The following is a 14,952-nucleotide window of genomic DNA, read 5'->3' on the forward strand; positions in this document are numbered from 1 at the left end:
TAAAACTGCACGAAAAGAGAACAGACTGCTGCCGTATCCTTAAGATTAAGGTGTCGTTTTTGGTCTCTCTTTCTCTTTAGAACAAAAGAGATGGGTAAAGAAGAGGGGAAAGAGACTGGGAAGAAGACGATGAAGAGCTTGAGAAGCATAAGATCGATATTCATCCACGCGGACGGTGTAGATTGGGTGCTGATGGGATTAGGGTTGATCGGAGCCGTCGGTGATGGCTTCTCAACTCCTCTTGTTCTTCTCATCACCAGCAAGCTCATGAACAATCTTGGTGGTTCCCCTTTTAACACTGAAACCTTCATGCAAAGCATTTCCAAGGTCCTCTCAATTCTCTCTCTTCTCTGTTTTCTAATTAGATCTAATGATCACAAGTTTTTGTTTCCTTCTTTGTGTGGTTTTGTTTCGATGCTTTATTGTCCAGAATCCGTTGACATTTTTTTTGAGAAAAATCAACAATACTACAAATTACTATTATGCAGAGGAGATATACAGTAGGTCAAACTATAATAACCAGATTGACTCATCCAAGTCGTTTCTAACGTTTTAGATGTCAATCGATGACACATGCACTTCTAAATTTGTTGTCAGTGTCTTCCATAAGGAAAGAGGACCGATGGTTTTTTTTTTTTTTTTGGTAATCAACAGAATGCTGTAGCTTTGCTTTATGTGGCTTGTGGATCTTGGGTTGTCTGTTTCCTTGGTAAGTCCTTTTTAATAATGTTTCCTAACCTTTTCTCTATAGTTGACCCCGATTACAGAGTAACGAATAAATTTATGGCTGGAATTAATATTTAAATTTTTATTTTAAAAAAAAAAACAGAAGGATATTGTTGGACAAGAACAGGGGAGAGACAAACAGCAAGAATGAGAGAGAAGTACTTAAGAGCAGTCTTAAGACAAGATGTGGGTTACTTTGATCTTCATGTCACAAGTACTTCTGATGTTATCACAAGTGTCTCTAGCGACAGCTTCGTCATCCAAGACGTGCTTAGCGAAAAGGTCTCACCTTTTTATATCTTTCATTCTAATCAATTTTCTTTTTCTGTTTAAACCGATTTCTTATGATTTCGATTTTTGGTGCAGTTACCAAATTTTTTGATGAGCGCATCAACGTTCGTTGGAAGCTACATAGTTGGCTTTATCTTGTTATGGAGACTCGCCATAGTTGGCTTACCCTTCGTTGTCCTCTTAGTGATCCCGGGACTTATGTATGGCCGAGCCCTTATAAGCATTTCGAGGAAGATACGCGAAGAGTACAATGAGGCTGGTTTTGTGGCCGAGCAGGCTATCTCTTCTGTGCGAACCGTCTATGCGTTTTCCGGGGAGAGGAAGACGATCTCCAAGTTTTCGACCGCGCTTCAAGGCTCGGTGAAGCTAGGGATTAGACAAGGGCTAGCTAAAGGAATCACCATTGGAAGCAATGGAATCACTTTCGTTATGTGGGCGTTCATGTCTTGGTATGGAAGCCGGATGGTCATGTACCATGGTGCTCAAGGTGGTACTGTCTTTGCTGTAGCCGCCTCTGTTGCCATCGGTGGCGTGTAAGTATTTATCACTAGAAAGTGACCAGGGCATAAAAAAATTACTGATTGCATGATACAATGAGATATGCAAAACGGTTTCAACAATTCAAATTAGAATCATACACAAATATTATAGAATCTTATATTTTAATCTATATTTTTGTAAAAAGGAAAATTATGCTTTATTTGAATCCATTTTTTACGTATTAAAATAATTAGAATCAGCCAAATGGTAAGATAACTTGTTTGTTACGTAACCAATCTTTGTTATTGTTTCAGATCACTTGGTGGTGGTTTGTGTAATCTCAAGTACTTCTTTGAGGCGGCTTCAGTTGGGGAACGAATCATGGAAGTGATAAACAGAGTTCCCAAGATCGATTCAGACAATCCGAAAGGACAAAAATTGGAGAAAATTAGAGGAGAAGTCGAGTTCAAACATGTAAAGTTTCTGTATCCATCAAGACCCGAGACATTGGTCTTTGACGATTTTTGTCTGAGAGTTCCGTCCGGGAAAACCGTGGCTTTGGTGGGAGCAAGCGGGTCGGGAAAATCAACTGTGATATCGCTTTTGCAAAGGTTTTATAACCCTGTTGCAGGAGAGATTCTCATAGACGGTGTATCCATTGATAAGCTGCAAGTGAAGTGGTTGAGGTCGCAAATGGGTTTAGTTAGCCAAGAGCCTGCACTTTTTGCCACATCCATAAAGGAGAACATATTGTTTGGTAAAGAAGATGCATCTATGGATGATGTTGTGGAAGCTGCTAAGGCCTCTAATGCTCATAATTTCATTTCTCAGTTACCTAATGGCTATGAAACTCAGGTTAGATTCCATTCTTGAAACATATATATTTATTGTAGTTTTGTCTGGAGGTTAATTTAGTTTTTGTGAAAACAAATAGGTTGGGGAGAGAGGAGTGCAAATGTCAGGAGGACAGAAACAGAGGATTGCAATCGCACGTGCAATAATCAAATCACCAACAATTCTCCTTCTAGACGAGGCAACAAGCGCATTAGACTCTGAATCCGAAAGAGTAGTCCAAGAAGCCTTAGAAAATGCTTCGATTGGTCGCACAACTATCCTTATCGCCCACCGTCTCTCTACTATTCGTAACGCTGATGTTATCTCTGTAGTCAAGAACGGCCATGTTGTTGAGACTGGATCACACGATGAGCTAATGGAAAACTTTGATGGTCAATATGCCTCACTAGTCCGTTTACAACAGATTGAAAAAGAAGACTCAGACGTGAATATGAGCGTCAATGTGCAAATGGGTCCAATCTCGGATCATAACAAAGATTTGAGAAGTACTTCAAGAGTCTCGACTCTTAGCCGGTCAAGCTCTGCTAACCCAGTTACAGGTTCAAGCATTGTGAAGAATCATTCTGAAGATAAGAAGCCGCCTTTACCATCGTTTAAGAGACTGTTGGCAATGAATTTACCGGAATGGAAACAGGCCTTGTACGGTTGCATAAGCGCAGCCTTGTTCGGTGCCATACAACCAGCATACGCATATTCTTTAGGGTCAATGGTATCGGTTTATTTTTTAACGAGCCACGAGGAGATCAAGGAGAAAACGAGGCTCTATGCATTATCTTTTGTTGGTTTAGCCGTGCTTTCTTTCTTGATCAATATAAGCCAACACTACAATTTCGCATACATGGGAGAGTATTTGACTAAGCGTATCCGAGAACGGATGCTCTCTAAAGTGCTAACATTTGAAGTCGGTTGGTTCGATCGAGATGAGAATTCGAGCGGTGCCGTTTGCTCTAGACTCGCAAAAGATGCTAATGTGGTAAGTACATGAATCTTGAAACTAAGAACAATATTTTAACGTTTCTTGATCTTTAGACTCTTTCTAATATTTTGGTTTTATGATAGGTGAGATCGTTGGTAGGTGATCGAATGGCATTACTGGTACAAACCATATCGGCAGTAACCATAGCTTGCACGATGGGTTTGGTCATCGCGTGGAGGTTAGCCCTTGTGATGATCGCAGTGCAACCGCTGATTATTGTTTGCTTCTACACTCGCCGTGTTCTGCTCAAGAACATGTTGAAACAAGCGATCAAGGCTCAAGACGAGAGTAGCAAACTAGCCGCAGAGGCCGTTTCAAACGTTCGAACCATCACTGCCTTTTCATCACAAGAACGTATCATGAAAATGCTCGAAAAGGCTCAAGAAAACCCGAGGAGAGAGAGCATTCGTCAGTCGTGGTTCGCTGGCATCGGTCTAGCCATGTCGCAGAGCCTCACGTCGTGCACGTGGGCTTTGGATTTCTGGTACGGTGGTAGATTAATCGGTGATGGTTACATCACGGCTAAAGCTTTGTTCGAAACGTTTATGATCTTGGTTAGTACCGGTCGGGTTATTGCCGATGCTGGAAGCATGACCACGGATTTAGCCAAAGGTTCGGATGCGGTCGGGTCGGTTTTCGCTGTTCTGGACCGGTACACGTCGATTGACCCGGAGGATTCGGATGGATATGAGGCGGAGAGAATAACGGGTCGGGTCGAATTTCTCGATGTGGACTTTTCGTACCCGACTAGACCGGATGTGATGATATTCAAAGATTTCTCGATTGATATCGCCGCCGCGAAGTCGACTGCGATTGTTGGTCCAAGCGGGTCGGGTAAATCGACGATAATCGGGTTGATCGAACGGTTTTACGATCCGGTTAAAGGTGTTGTGTTAATCGACGGTCGCGATTTAAGATCGTATAATCTGAGATCGCTTCGTCAACACATAGCTTTGGTTAGCCAAGAGCCGACGTTGTTCGCCGGGACGATCCGAGAGAACATCCTATACGGAAGAGCGTCGGATAAAATCGACGAATCAGAGATCATCGAGGCTGCGAGGGCAGCGAACGCTCACGATTTCATCACATCGTTATCGGACGGCTACGATACGTACTGCGGAGACAGAGGAATACAGTTATCCGGTGGTCAGAAACAGAGAATCGCAATCGCTCGGGCTGTGTTGAAGAACCCATCGGTGTTGCTCCTCGACGAAGCGACAAGCGCTTTGGACAGCCAGTCGGAGCGCGTGGTGCAAGACGCGCTTGAGCGCGTGATGGTTGGGAGGACGAGCGTTGTGATCGCGCATAGACTGAGCACGATTCAAAACTGCGACGCGATCGCTGTTTTAGACAAAGGAAAACTCGTTGAACGTGGGACCCATTCATCCTTGTTGGCAAAAGGTCCCACAGGTGTTTACTTCTCATTGGTTAGTCTTCAAAGAACTTCTTGTTAAATAAAGACGACTAAAAAGGGTCAAACAAAGATAGACGACCCATGTTTCTAATGAAATTGACCATGTTACATAACGCCAATATATTTACTTGTAACCAAAAATAATATATTCAAACACTAGAGCAAATCTATGTTAAATTATATATTCAAACACTAGAGCAAATCTATGTTTCACTTTGTTTGATTAACCTGCATATAACATTAAGAGAAGAAGCTACAGATCGTAATTTTTTCCAATTAATCACCACCGACTTGACGTTTCCATGAATCTTCCACAATGAGTTCATCGACTCCCCAATCTTCAAAGCTGGTTATGAGGTCACAAAAAAAAAAAAACAGAATCAAACAAGTGAATTGATAACAAAGAAAAAAAAAAAAGAAAAAAGGAAGTATATCAATGGGAAATGAAACAAACAATCACCTCCCGTCAGGTAAGTAACGCCTGATGGTGAAAGGTATCTTACGCTGTCGAAGCTCCTTCATTGCGATCTGACCAAACCAGAGTTCATAGAAACTTAAGCTTTCATAAATATAACATGCGTTGCTCATAATCCAGAAACAAACGAAAACTCTTTAAAACAGAGAAAGAAATAGACAGTAAGTGAGAGTAAGAGTGAACAACCTCAAGTGGGTCAGTCTCACCCTCCAGCTCCACCATCACAGGAGCATTCATGCTAGTAACAACACCAACACAATAAGCAATAGAATCCGAACATTAGAACAACGTTTGACGATTGCTTTTCGTAAGATGAAAATTAGATATGATGGTCAGGAGAGGCAGAAACTAGACCTAATCTGGAGAGCACGAGTGCCGAGTATCCTAGCTCGTTCATACTTGGTCATGAACTTTGATGTCTCACGTGGACGTTGTACTGCTTCCTGCTCTATCTTATCTTCCGTTTCAATCGGTTCACCAGTGATATCATCATTCTCCTTCATCTCAACATCGTCCTCTACTCCTTCCTAATCAGAACAACTAATCAGAAATCGCAAGTTGTCTGCAAAATCCATGTTCATTTACTGTAAAGAAGGTATACTCGCTTACTTCAATCTCCCGCTCCGTTGGCTCGTCCTCGTACCTACAGGACAATCGATTGCGCTTCTTAAGCATTTTGAAACGTAGATGCAAAATATGTAGAGAAACAGTCCCGGAAAAAGAAAGAGCATTTGAACATAACATAAACCAACTTCAGTTTCACTCTCATGTTACACCTCTAGACATTCAAGTGATGTCCATTTCCAAGAGATGGGAAAACATGAGTTTAAGTAAAAACAAATGTGTTATGAAATCACAATTAGCATGATTTTATAGACAATCAAACTATATGATTTAGCTCTGCAAGTAACAAAATTGGACAATGTGGATGATTTATTGATAAAAAAAGATTACTCTTTGCACCATTAAACGCTGCAGTAGCATAGTCGACCAAAAAAAAAAAAAAAAAAAATTGGCTCTTTCTCTAGAAAATCAGTTAAAGTTTATAAATTGTTCCAACCGAACCAGAGTTTCAGCAAACTTCGTTCATGTATTACTTGTTAAGAACTTTAGTTTATGACATCAAACAGAACGCTCTCGGTTGCTCACCATGATTAGTCAACAAGAAGAAGAAAAAAAAACAGATAGACTCATCTAAGAGATAGAAAGCGAGAATGTACCCCAAATCGTCGACATCTTGGTAATCTTCGTCCGCCATGGAGTTGAGATTTCAATAATTCTACTGTCACTCGTAAAACCCTAAATGTCGTCGCAGAGTACGCTTTGGTGCACGCGTGTGTGAAATCTGGAAAATTATAAGCTAAGTGTGCGAATTGGATTCATAATATTTTCTCGGTTTTACTTCCCATATATATTTCGGTTTACTTAAACCGCCTTCAAAGTGAACCAAATTGATTTACTAAACTAAATTTCATTCCCTTTTATTGAATTTTATAATTGAATTTAATGATTGTAATATATTTGATAAGTTGCGATTTATTTCGTTTCTTTTTTTTTGTTAATTAGAAAGTTTTGGACCTATAGATCTATATATCTTTTAGAGTAGAAATCAGTTTTTAATTAATTTTTCTTTTCAAATTTTTACACATTAAAATTAGTTTTGTTCCTTAAAGGTTTTCTTTATTTTTGTTCAACTACTAGTCTAATCCCACGTTGGTAAAGGATACTAACTACGAGTTAATGAGTGTATATTCGAAATTACAATACATACAAACCATATGTTTTTCTTATCAAGATACTGTTGAAAGCAACTCGTAGCAGACGTCCCAATTTAAAGTTTCCTTTTATTGAGTTTATTCTAAATTAGAAGTTGCTAGAATAGGAAGTTTTGTAATTAGGTGAACATGATTCGATGTATACTCACTCATGACAAAGAATAATGATATTGCCAGCCCACAGCCGCACATACAGCTGTATTTAAACATGACACTATTTTCTTTTCGTATTTGTAATTGTAATGAACAATTGTAAAAAAAAGAACTCTAATTCTAAAAAAAAAAAGTGTAAGAAAGCAGTTGCATGATTAACATTAAACCAGTTCGACCAACTAAAAGATTAACATAAAACCAATAATAAAAACAAGTGAAAGGGTCATGGTTGCTTTTCGGTAAACACAAAATAATTGCAAAGATTTGAGTGTATCAAGATCGTGGAGCAACAACTTTCTATTATAAAATGTCCTCTATTTTCTATTCCAAATTTTTACAAAAAATGCCTTTTTTTTTTGTTAATATCGAGTCTCCAAATTGGTATTGAAATGATGAAGATATCAGTCGATATGTTAAGTTGTTTCTAAAAGGGTAGATTTTAGTTTAATCTATGGTGTCCAGATACTAATATATGGAATAATAATTGATACTAAAGATGGCAAAAACTCGGAGACGAACTGACGAAGAGAGATGTCATTTTAGCTCTGATATAAACCGTTTGAACTTTTAATAGAACAAGAAAAAAGTTTGAAAACGAGTTAAAATGATAGTACTTTTAAGTTTATATATATACCACATCGTAAATACACTTTATCAAACATTTTTGCCTTTCGAAACTGTTCAAATATTTGGGATATTATCACAATTGCAGGAGGTAAATTTTCTCTTTTATCAAGTACCAGCGATTCATGTTGCTATACGTGGGTGTGAAGTTCACATGGAGCCTTTCGGAGACTTACCTCCAGCGTCAATATTCGACAAACGCGAGAGTGACTGGCGTTCCACACACTCTAATTAATGTGAGTCAAGTACTCAAGTGCACGGCGAGACGCGGATGTAACCATTCACCGTGACTTATCAAACCACAATTGTTCTGATACCGTGTTTAAAAGGTCTTAGCCACGCATAAACGACAAGTCAATGTATTAATTAACTTTTAGGATCTAAAAAGAAAGAAATAATGTGTTAAATTTGAAAATTCCAACTATATCATAACATAAGATGTGTATAGTCATAGAAAATTGTAATATTTGTTTGGCATGATGCTACAACAAGTATATCATTGTTAGTATCAGAGAAAAGTAATAATAAAAACTCTACTTAAGGAAACAACAAATTCTACTCATAGAAAAGGACATGAAACCCTGCAAATGAAATCCATCTAAACGAGGTATACTCACATGCTATAAGTAAAAAATACAACCAATTTTTTTGAAAAAAAAGAAAAAAAATCTATACAAAGAGCATATGTATCCAATGAATGTGAGCTGACCATTTAAATATATTATTGTTTTTCGGGCGTCAGGCAATAATTATATTAAAAGAGTAAGGTTTTATATATTTCGAAATAAGTAGTAAAGCACATGGACCCATGTGTTCATTGGAGCATTATCAACCCATATTCTAAGTTGCTGGATTCCTACAACCTAACATGGTTTTCTTTTATATGTAACATTTGATGCCTTAACATTTGATGCCTATGCATGTAATGTCTACATTTACATGCGTATTCATTTACTTAATTATTGGTTAAGCTTTGATATTTAATAAGAACTTATGTCAATACTGAATCAGATGGGTTCGTTAATCCCCTCTCTCAACATTTAAGGTTAAAGATTTTGAACACTCACGATTTTAAAAGGTGGTGAATATGTCGATAGTCTTAGCTAGATGGTGTGAATATGTAAATTAATAATGAAATTAATTTATATATCTTTATGATTCTTAAATGTCACCAGTGTATATGGTTGCAAACATTAAGGATAGAACAAAAAAAACCATTGAAGGATAGAACAATATTCACGAACACTTTACATTTTTCTGCCGTGTTCAAATTGAATGTTTCTCAATATTAAACCCCGAACTTAATACTTTGTATTTTTGCTTCGTATCAGAATTAATTGTTCTAGATAGAAAAAAAAGGAAATATCTACGACAAAAAGACATTGACAGTGACAATAAGAAACGAGTTTCAAACGAAGCGTAATTTGACCGTGTTTCTTTTCTCTACAAAACCGCGTTTCATTTTTTGTCTTCGTCTTCGTCTTCTTCCTCGACCTCTCTCCCTTTCTCTCCATCTCTCTCCCCATAAATTCTAGAAACTCAATATCTAAACCTTAAAAGAGTCCTGCTTGAGATCTTAGCCACTCTTCAAACCGATTCGTTCTCTCTGATGATGTCTGGTTCTAGATTAATCTCTAGACTAATAATCTTGGCAATAATCTCCACAGCTTTCTTCACCGTCAGATCGATTCGACTGTTCCCAGATGAAAGATCTTCACTCGAAGATGCATCTTCAGATTTCATGGAGGCTCCAGCATACCAAAACGGACTCGAATGCTCTGTTTTAGCCAAAAACAGACTCTTGTTAGCTTGTGATCCTTCAGCTGTTCATATAGCTATGACCCTTGACCCAGCTTACTTGCGTGGCACGGTTTCTGCAGTCCACTCCATCCTCAAACACACCTCTTGCCCTCAAAACATCTTCTTCCACTTCATTGCTTCGGGTTCGAGCCACGCTTTGCTCGCAAAGACTCTCTCCTCTGTTTTCCCTTCTCTGAGCTTCAAAGTCTACACCTTTGATGAAACCATCGTGAAGGATCTAATCTCTTCTTCTATAAGACAAGCTCTCGATAGCCCCTTGAACTACGCAAGAAGCTACTTGTCCGAGATTCTTTCGTCGTGTGTTCATCGAGTGATCTATCTCGACTCAGATGTGATCGTAGTCGACGATATACAGAAACTATGGAAGATTTCTTTATCCGGGTCAAGAACAATCGGTGCACCAGAGTATTGCCACGCAAACTTCACCAAATACTTCTCAGATCGTTTCTGGTCAGATCAAAAACTCTCCTCAGTCTTCGATTCCAAAACCCCTTGCTACTTCAACACAGGAGTGATGGTGATCGATTTGGAGAGATGGAGAGAAGGCGAGTACACGAGAAAGATCGAAAATTGGATGAAGATTCAGAAAGAAGAGAGGATTTACGAGTTGGGTTCGTTACCGCCTTTTCTTCTGGTGTTTTCAGGCGAGATTGAAGCCATTGATCACCAGTGGAACCAGCACGGTCTAGGTGGAGACAACGTCGTAAGTAGTTGCAGATCGTTGCATCCTGGTCCGGTGAGTTTGATACATTGGAGTGGGAAAGGGAAGCCATGGGTAAGGCTTGATGATGGTAAGCCTTGTCCAGTTGATTATCTATGGGCTCCTTATGATCTTCATAAGTCACAGAGACAGTATCTTCAATACAATCAAGAGTTAGAAATTCTTTGATTCATATAAATTCTTTTTCCTACTCAATTCCATGGATTCTATTTTTTTGTTAGTAACAAATATTTGTTTTTTTGCTTTTATGTATATAAAACTGAAAATACACTGAGGATTTACGTCTTCCATTGCTCTTTAAAGTGCTTAATTTTGTTCAAGACGTCTCTTGTTCAGTGTGCATTTTCTTTTGTTGGACCTTTGTGGAATTACCAAATAATTATTACTTACCTAATGCTTCGAAGGGGTGCTTTATGCTTTATGTACCTTTCATTTTTGTTTGTTCGGTTTTTCTTTTTTCCCATAAAATATTAAATTCACTCTAGACTCTTAAATGTATCCATATAAGATAACAATGGAAATTGAAAAAAAAAAAAATTTGAGTTCATGTAAATCAAACACAACATTATCACATCAGACAACTTAGAAACAGAATAAAAACATTAAAACAAAGAAATAGCAGAGTTGAATAGAGTAAAAAAAGCAAATAGAGAGTGAAAACAGAGGAGAACGCAAGGTAAGATCAGATTTTTTTCTGGATTATAAGAAAGATCGATGCGTGGTAGTCGTGAAATTGAAGAACGCAAGGTAATGTCTGCTACCGTTTACTATATTGCATTGAAAATTCATATTAATCAAACTGGTACCATATGCAAACTCATCTCATGTTGATGAAGAATTTTCTTTGGTAGGCTTCAAACTCGGAAAGTATTTGGTTTTAAGAGAAATCTTGAAATTAGACCTCCACCTTCAAAGTCTCTCATTTACGATGAAAACTTAGGAAACGTAACAAACCTCTGGAATCCACATCACCATCCAACCAGACTTTAACCGTCAATAAGATTAGAAAATTGGGCCGGAATTTTAAAAATTGAATTTAACCAAGATCCTCCGGTTTGCAAATCTACCGATATGTCAGAGTCTCTATCTCAGTTAGAGTTTCTTATGAAGGTGAACCGAGTGGCTAGCGTTCGCTTCTGGGGTTATGGTGCTTCATCATATTTTTCAAGTGTGCTAACGAGTGAACACAAATATATCTGGACGAAGAAGAAAAAAACATAAAAAATCTGCAATTTGACCTGAAACCAAATTCAAGATAAAAAAGGAGAAGTCTTTGTGTTGTATATTGCAAATCCCGGGAGAAAAAATTCCTCAGAAAACCATTGTTTTGGTTTCGTTTCTTGTTGACCAAAACTCGATGAATCTTCAAGCCGTTTCTTGTAGCTTCGGCTGCGCTTCTTGCGTTTCACTTCACTCTTACAAAGCCTCATTCCGACGCAGCTTTACTATCCGAGCGAAATGTAAATTTTATTCCTTTCTTCTTCATATTCTTCTTGAACCACATAATTTAGCAAAAATTGATTTTGGATATTTCATCTCATTTGCAGCGGAACCGTCGGAGAAATCTATTGAGATCATGAGGAAGTTCTCTGAGCAATACGCTCGTAGGTCAGGAACTTACTTCTGTGTTGATAAAGGAGTTACCTCTGTTGTTATTAAGGTATATATAAAACTCTTATAGTTGACCAATATTATTAGAAATTATTTCGTGGAATCTTGTAGATGAAATTGAGTTTATGTATATGAAGTATTGAAATTTCTGGAACTGAGTTGTTTGTACAGGGATTGGCTGAGCATAAAGATTCATATGGAGCACCACTTTGCCCTTGCAGGTGAAATTCACATGTTCTGAAACAACATTTGCATTCTCTTTGTATGTAACAGAAAAAGTCTGATCCTTTTTTCGTTTTTTGCAGACACTACGATGATAAAGCTGCTGAGGTTGGACAAGGGTTTTGGAATTGCCCTTGTGTTCCAATGAGAGAGAGGTATATACTCTAAACTATAAGCTATAAACTGGTTCTACCATAAGTCAAGATGTTCTGTTATATAGAGGAAGAAAACTAAGCTTGTGTTCTCCTCGTGATTGCTTTAGTAGAGAATCTAGCAGGCTCAGACGCGTTACCAATACTCGTTAGTATTTGGACAGAAGTTGATTGAATAATTCATATATAGTGACTAGTTAGGGAATTGTGCTATGTTGTTTAGCTAGAGGAATATATCTTTTTGGGGTGGTAGAAACACAGATAAACTTTGCATATGCAACCGACTAATTTGGAAAATGCTTGTGTATCTTTTCACCTCTGTACTAAAATTTTGACCCTTTTGGTTCATCAGAAAGGAGTGCCATTGTATGCTTTTCTTAACTCCTGACAACGACTTCGCTGGCAAAGATCAGGTACAAACAACTCAAATCATATCTTGTTATACTGAAACACAAGATTAATCATTTGATGACTTTGTGTCTTGCAGACTATTACATCAGAAGAAATAAAGGAAACCACAGCTAATATGTGAGAGAGAGATAGAATCGCTTTGTGTATATTGTAATTTGTAATGTACATCGGTATATTGATAAAAACCAATTATCTTCTTCCTTCTTTTAAGCAATGCTACACATTTTGAAATGCTCATGAAAACAATGGAGAATATATGAGAAACTTAAAAAGAAGATTTGGTTGAAGCAAACTGTTGCAAAGAAAGGAAGAGAGAGGAAACTAAAATGATCTAACAGATGGAGAACTTGATGAAACAGAAGTTTTTCTTCCACATCCTTTCTCGTTTCTCAAGCTCAAAGCTTCCATAAACTTCTCATTCCATCTCGAGCTTGTTCCTGAGTTAGCGACGGCCTTCTTGTTGCAGACATGATCTGTCGGAAACCGGTGTTTCAGACAGAACTTAACTCCACAATCTTTGCAAGTAAGGTTGTTCGCAAAAGTCAGAATCTCTTTGCAGCGCTTTACAGGACAAGTTGGTTTCTTCTTCTTCCTAGGATCACAATCTCCAGATCTCTCGTGTTTCTCTAGCATAGATTTGATTCCTTCTTCATCGAAACCAGTTGTTTCAATCGCTACAGAACATGTTTCACAGATAGAAACAGTTCTGCTTCCGTGATCGGATTTTGTACAATCGTGAGACTTGTATGATCTATGCTCCAAACAAAACACCTGCACACAGATACAGATAGGTTTCAATTAAGCAAGCATTCAATTGAGGGATTCATCCTGGAAAAGAATTAAAAACTGAGACTTTCCGGGAAAAGTTTACCAATTTGCAACCATCACAAGTAAAGGGGAGAAAATCGAGGAGTTTGCAATCAGGGTTTTGACAATGCTCTCCGAGATCAGGAAATGCTTCTGTACCTCCTCCTACCATAGCTTATCTTCTTCTTCTTGATTTTCCTCTCCTTCGATTTGGTATGTTCTTGTTTGTGAAAACCGTATGAATATTTTTATATATAGAGACGTTGGGGCTGACTTGGAGGCAAAGCCAGCATCCAAGTTGGTTTCTTCCTCTGCTCGACTATTCTCGTTTTTTTTATTTCCTTATTTTGGATTTAGGACGCGGTTTAGATGTTTCTAGGCCCATTTTGGTTCCTATTTTATTGAATCCTTAAAAAAAAAAACTAATATTACATTTTTCCTAATTTATCTTTTTTATGTGAATAGCTGCTTATCTGTCGACAAAAAAAAAATGTTAATAGCTTATCTTATATTTAGTCAAATAAATTTGATGATATTAATATTTAATATTTAGAAAATTAGATCAAATAAAATGTTATCTTGTTGACCAAAAAAAGGGATCAACTTTTGTTTTTGTAAGATAGTAAAGAAAGTATTTATATATTTCGTTATTTTTCCGACATAATTATGTAATTGGTTTGATCTAATTTTTCAACTATGAAATATTATATATCAACAGGATAACATTTCTTGCATTTCACTTCAACTACATTTTTCAGCTGAAATATTATATTTAGTATTTGACGCGCTACAACGGATTAAGCTGCATTTTCCTAAAGGGTCTTTTCTTTCCAACTCATGGCTGTTGTACCACGTTATATGAGATATTGCAACATGTAGTAGTTAGAAACATATAAGATCATTGACAATTCGATACCTTAAAAAAAAGTGGTTGAAGTAATTCCCAAACATCTCCATGTTGAAACGAATATGTAGTGATAAGCCACTTACCTCAAGGTATGGAATGTGGTACTTTGTAGGAAAAAAAAAACGATACTTGTGACTCTTTCGTAAAGCAAGACTTATGGGTCGTAACTCGTAAGGTAACTAGTAGTCAATTATATTTTCAAAATCGACTATCTATCAACTTCAATTTTCCATTTAAATTTATATATACATCATTAGGTGTCAGCTAACATGAGAATAGGAACTGGAAAGCATACTATCTAGTCATCTAGACAAATCATGTTTAAGCAGTGTTAGCTAAAAATGTCTCGGAATATACCCATAGAGCGGTTTACATGAGATTTGCTTATCCGATAGTGAGATAGTTGTTCTGCTTTAATATATTGAAAACGCATACAAATCTTTCATAAATTAAAATAACAAAAAAATGAACTTCTTGAATTCGTAAATATCAATGTTTCCAAATGCACAAAGATTTGATAGGTCACAAGAA

At 37.4% G+C, this 14,952-nt stretch overlaps 5 protein-coding genes across 5 annotated transcripts; 3 read left to right on the forward strand and 2 right to left on the reverse strand.

Annotated features, from left to right (window-relative positions):
- Nucleotides 1-90: 90 nt before the first annotated feature.
- LOC18011743 (ABC transporter B family member 15) lies at nt 91-4,884 on the forward strand. The gene is made up of 7 exons (XM_006395307.2): nt 91-327; nt 655-709; nt 830-1,008; nt 1,093-1,550; nt 1,812-2,352; nt 2,432-3,325; nt 3,412-4,884. The coding sequence occupies exons 1-7, from the start codon at nt 91-93 to the stop codon at nt 4,780-4,782; spliced, it is 3,735 nt and encodes a 1,244-aa protein (XP_006395369.1). The 3' UTR covers nt 4,783-4,884.
- A 60-nt stretch (nt 4,885-4,944) lies between these two features.
- On the reverse strand, nt 4,945-6,585 carry LOC18011675 (DNA-directed RNA polymerases II, IV and V subunit 6A). The gene is made up of 6 exons (XM_006395308.2): nt 6,438-6,585; nt 5,827-5,860; nt 5,572-5,744; nt 5,404-5,455; nt 5,203-5,270; nt 4,945-5,088 (listed from the first exon to the last, which is right to left on the reverse strand). The coding sequence occupies exons 1-6, from the start codon at nt 6,473-6,475 to the stop codon at nt 5,019-5,021; spliced, it is 435 nt and encodes a 144-aa protein (XP_006395370.1). The 5' UTR covers nt 6,476-6,585; the 3' UTR covers nt 4,945-5,018.
- A 2,693-nt stretch (nt 6,586-9,278) lies between these two features.
- On the forward strand, nt 9,279-10,700 carry LOC18011579 (probable galacturonosyltransferase-like 10). The gene has a single exon (XM_006395309.2). The coding sequence runs from the start codon at nt 9,379-9,381 to the stop codon at nt 10,477-10,479; it is 1,101 nt and encodes a 366-aa protein (XP_006395371.1). The 5' UTR covers nt 9,279-9,378; the 3' UTR covers nt 10,480-10,700.
- A 747-nt stretch (nt 10,701-11,447) lies between these two features.
- Nucleotides 11,448-12,942, forward strand: LOC18011580 (ferredoxin-thioredoxin reductase catalytic chain, chloroplastic). The gene is made up of 6 exons (XM_006395310.2): nt 11,448-11,771; nt 11,859-11,971; nt 12,094-12,143; nt 12,228-12,299; nt 12,649-12,709; nt 12,784-12,942. Exons 1-6 carry the CDS (start codon nt 11,669-11,671, stop codon nt 12,826-12,828), a joined length of 444 nt encoding a protein of 147 aa, XP_006395372.1. The 5' UTR covers nt 11,448-11,668; the 3' UTR covers nt 12,829-12,942.
- On the reverse strand, nt 12,869-13,736 carry LOC18011862 (zinc finger AN1 domain-containing stress-associated protein 12). Its single transcript, XM_006395311.2, has 2 exons — nt 13,579-13,736; nt 12,869-13,478 (listed from the first exon to the last, which is right to left on the reverse strand). The coding sequence occupies exons 1-2, from the start codon at nt 13,684-13,686 to the stop codon at nt 13,029-13,031; spliced, it is 558 nt and encodes a 185-aa protein (XP_006395373.1). The 5' UTR covers nt 13,687-13,736; the 3' UTR covers nt 12,869-13,028.
- Between the last annotated feature and the right edge of the window lie 1,216 nt (nt 13,737-14,952).

Source organism: Eutrema salsugineum, unplaced genomic scaffold, assembly GCF_000478725.1.
Source record: "Eutrema salsugineum unplaced genomic scaffold, Eutsalg1_0 scaffold_6, whole genome shotgun sequence".
Lineage (NCBI taxonomy): Eukaryota > Viridiplantae > Streptophyta > Magnoliopsida > Brassicales > Brassicaceae > Eutrema > Eutrema salsugineum.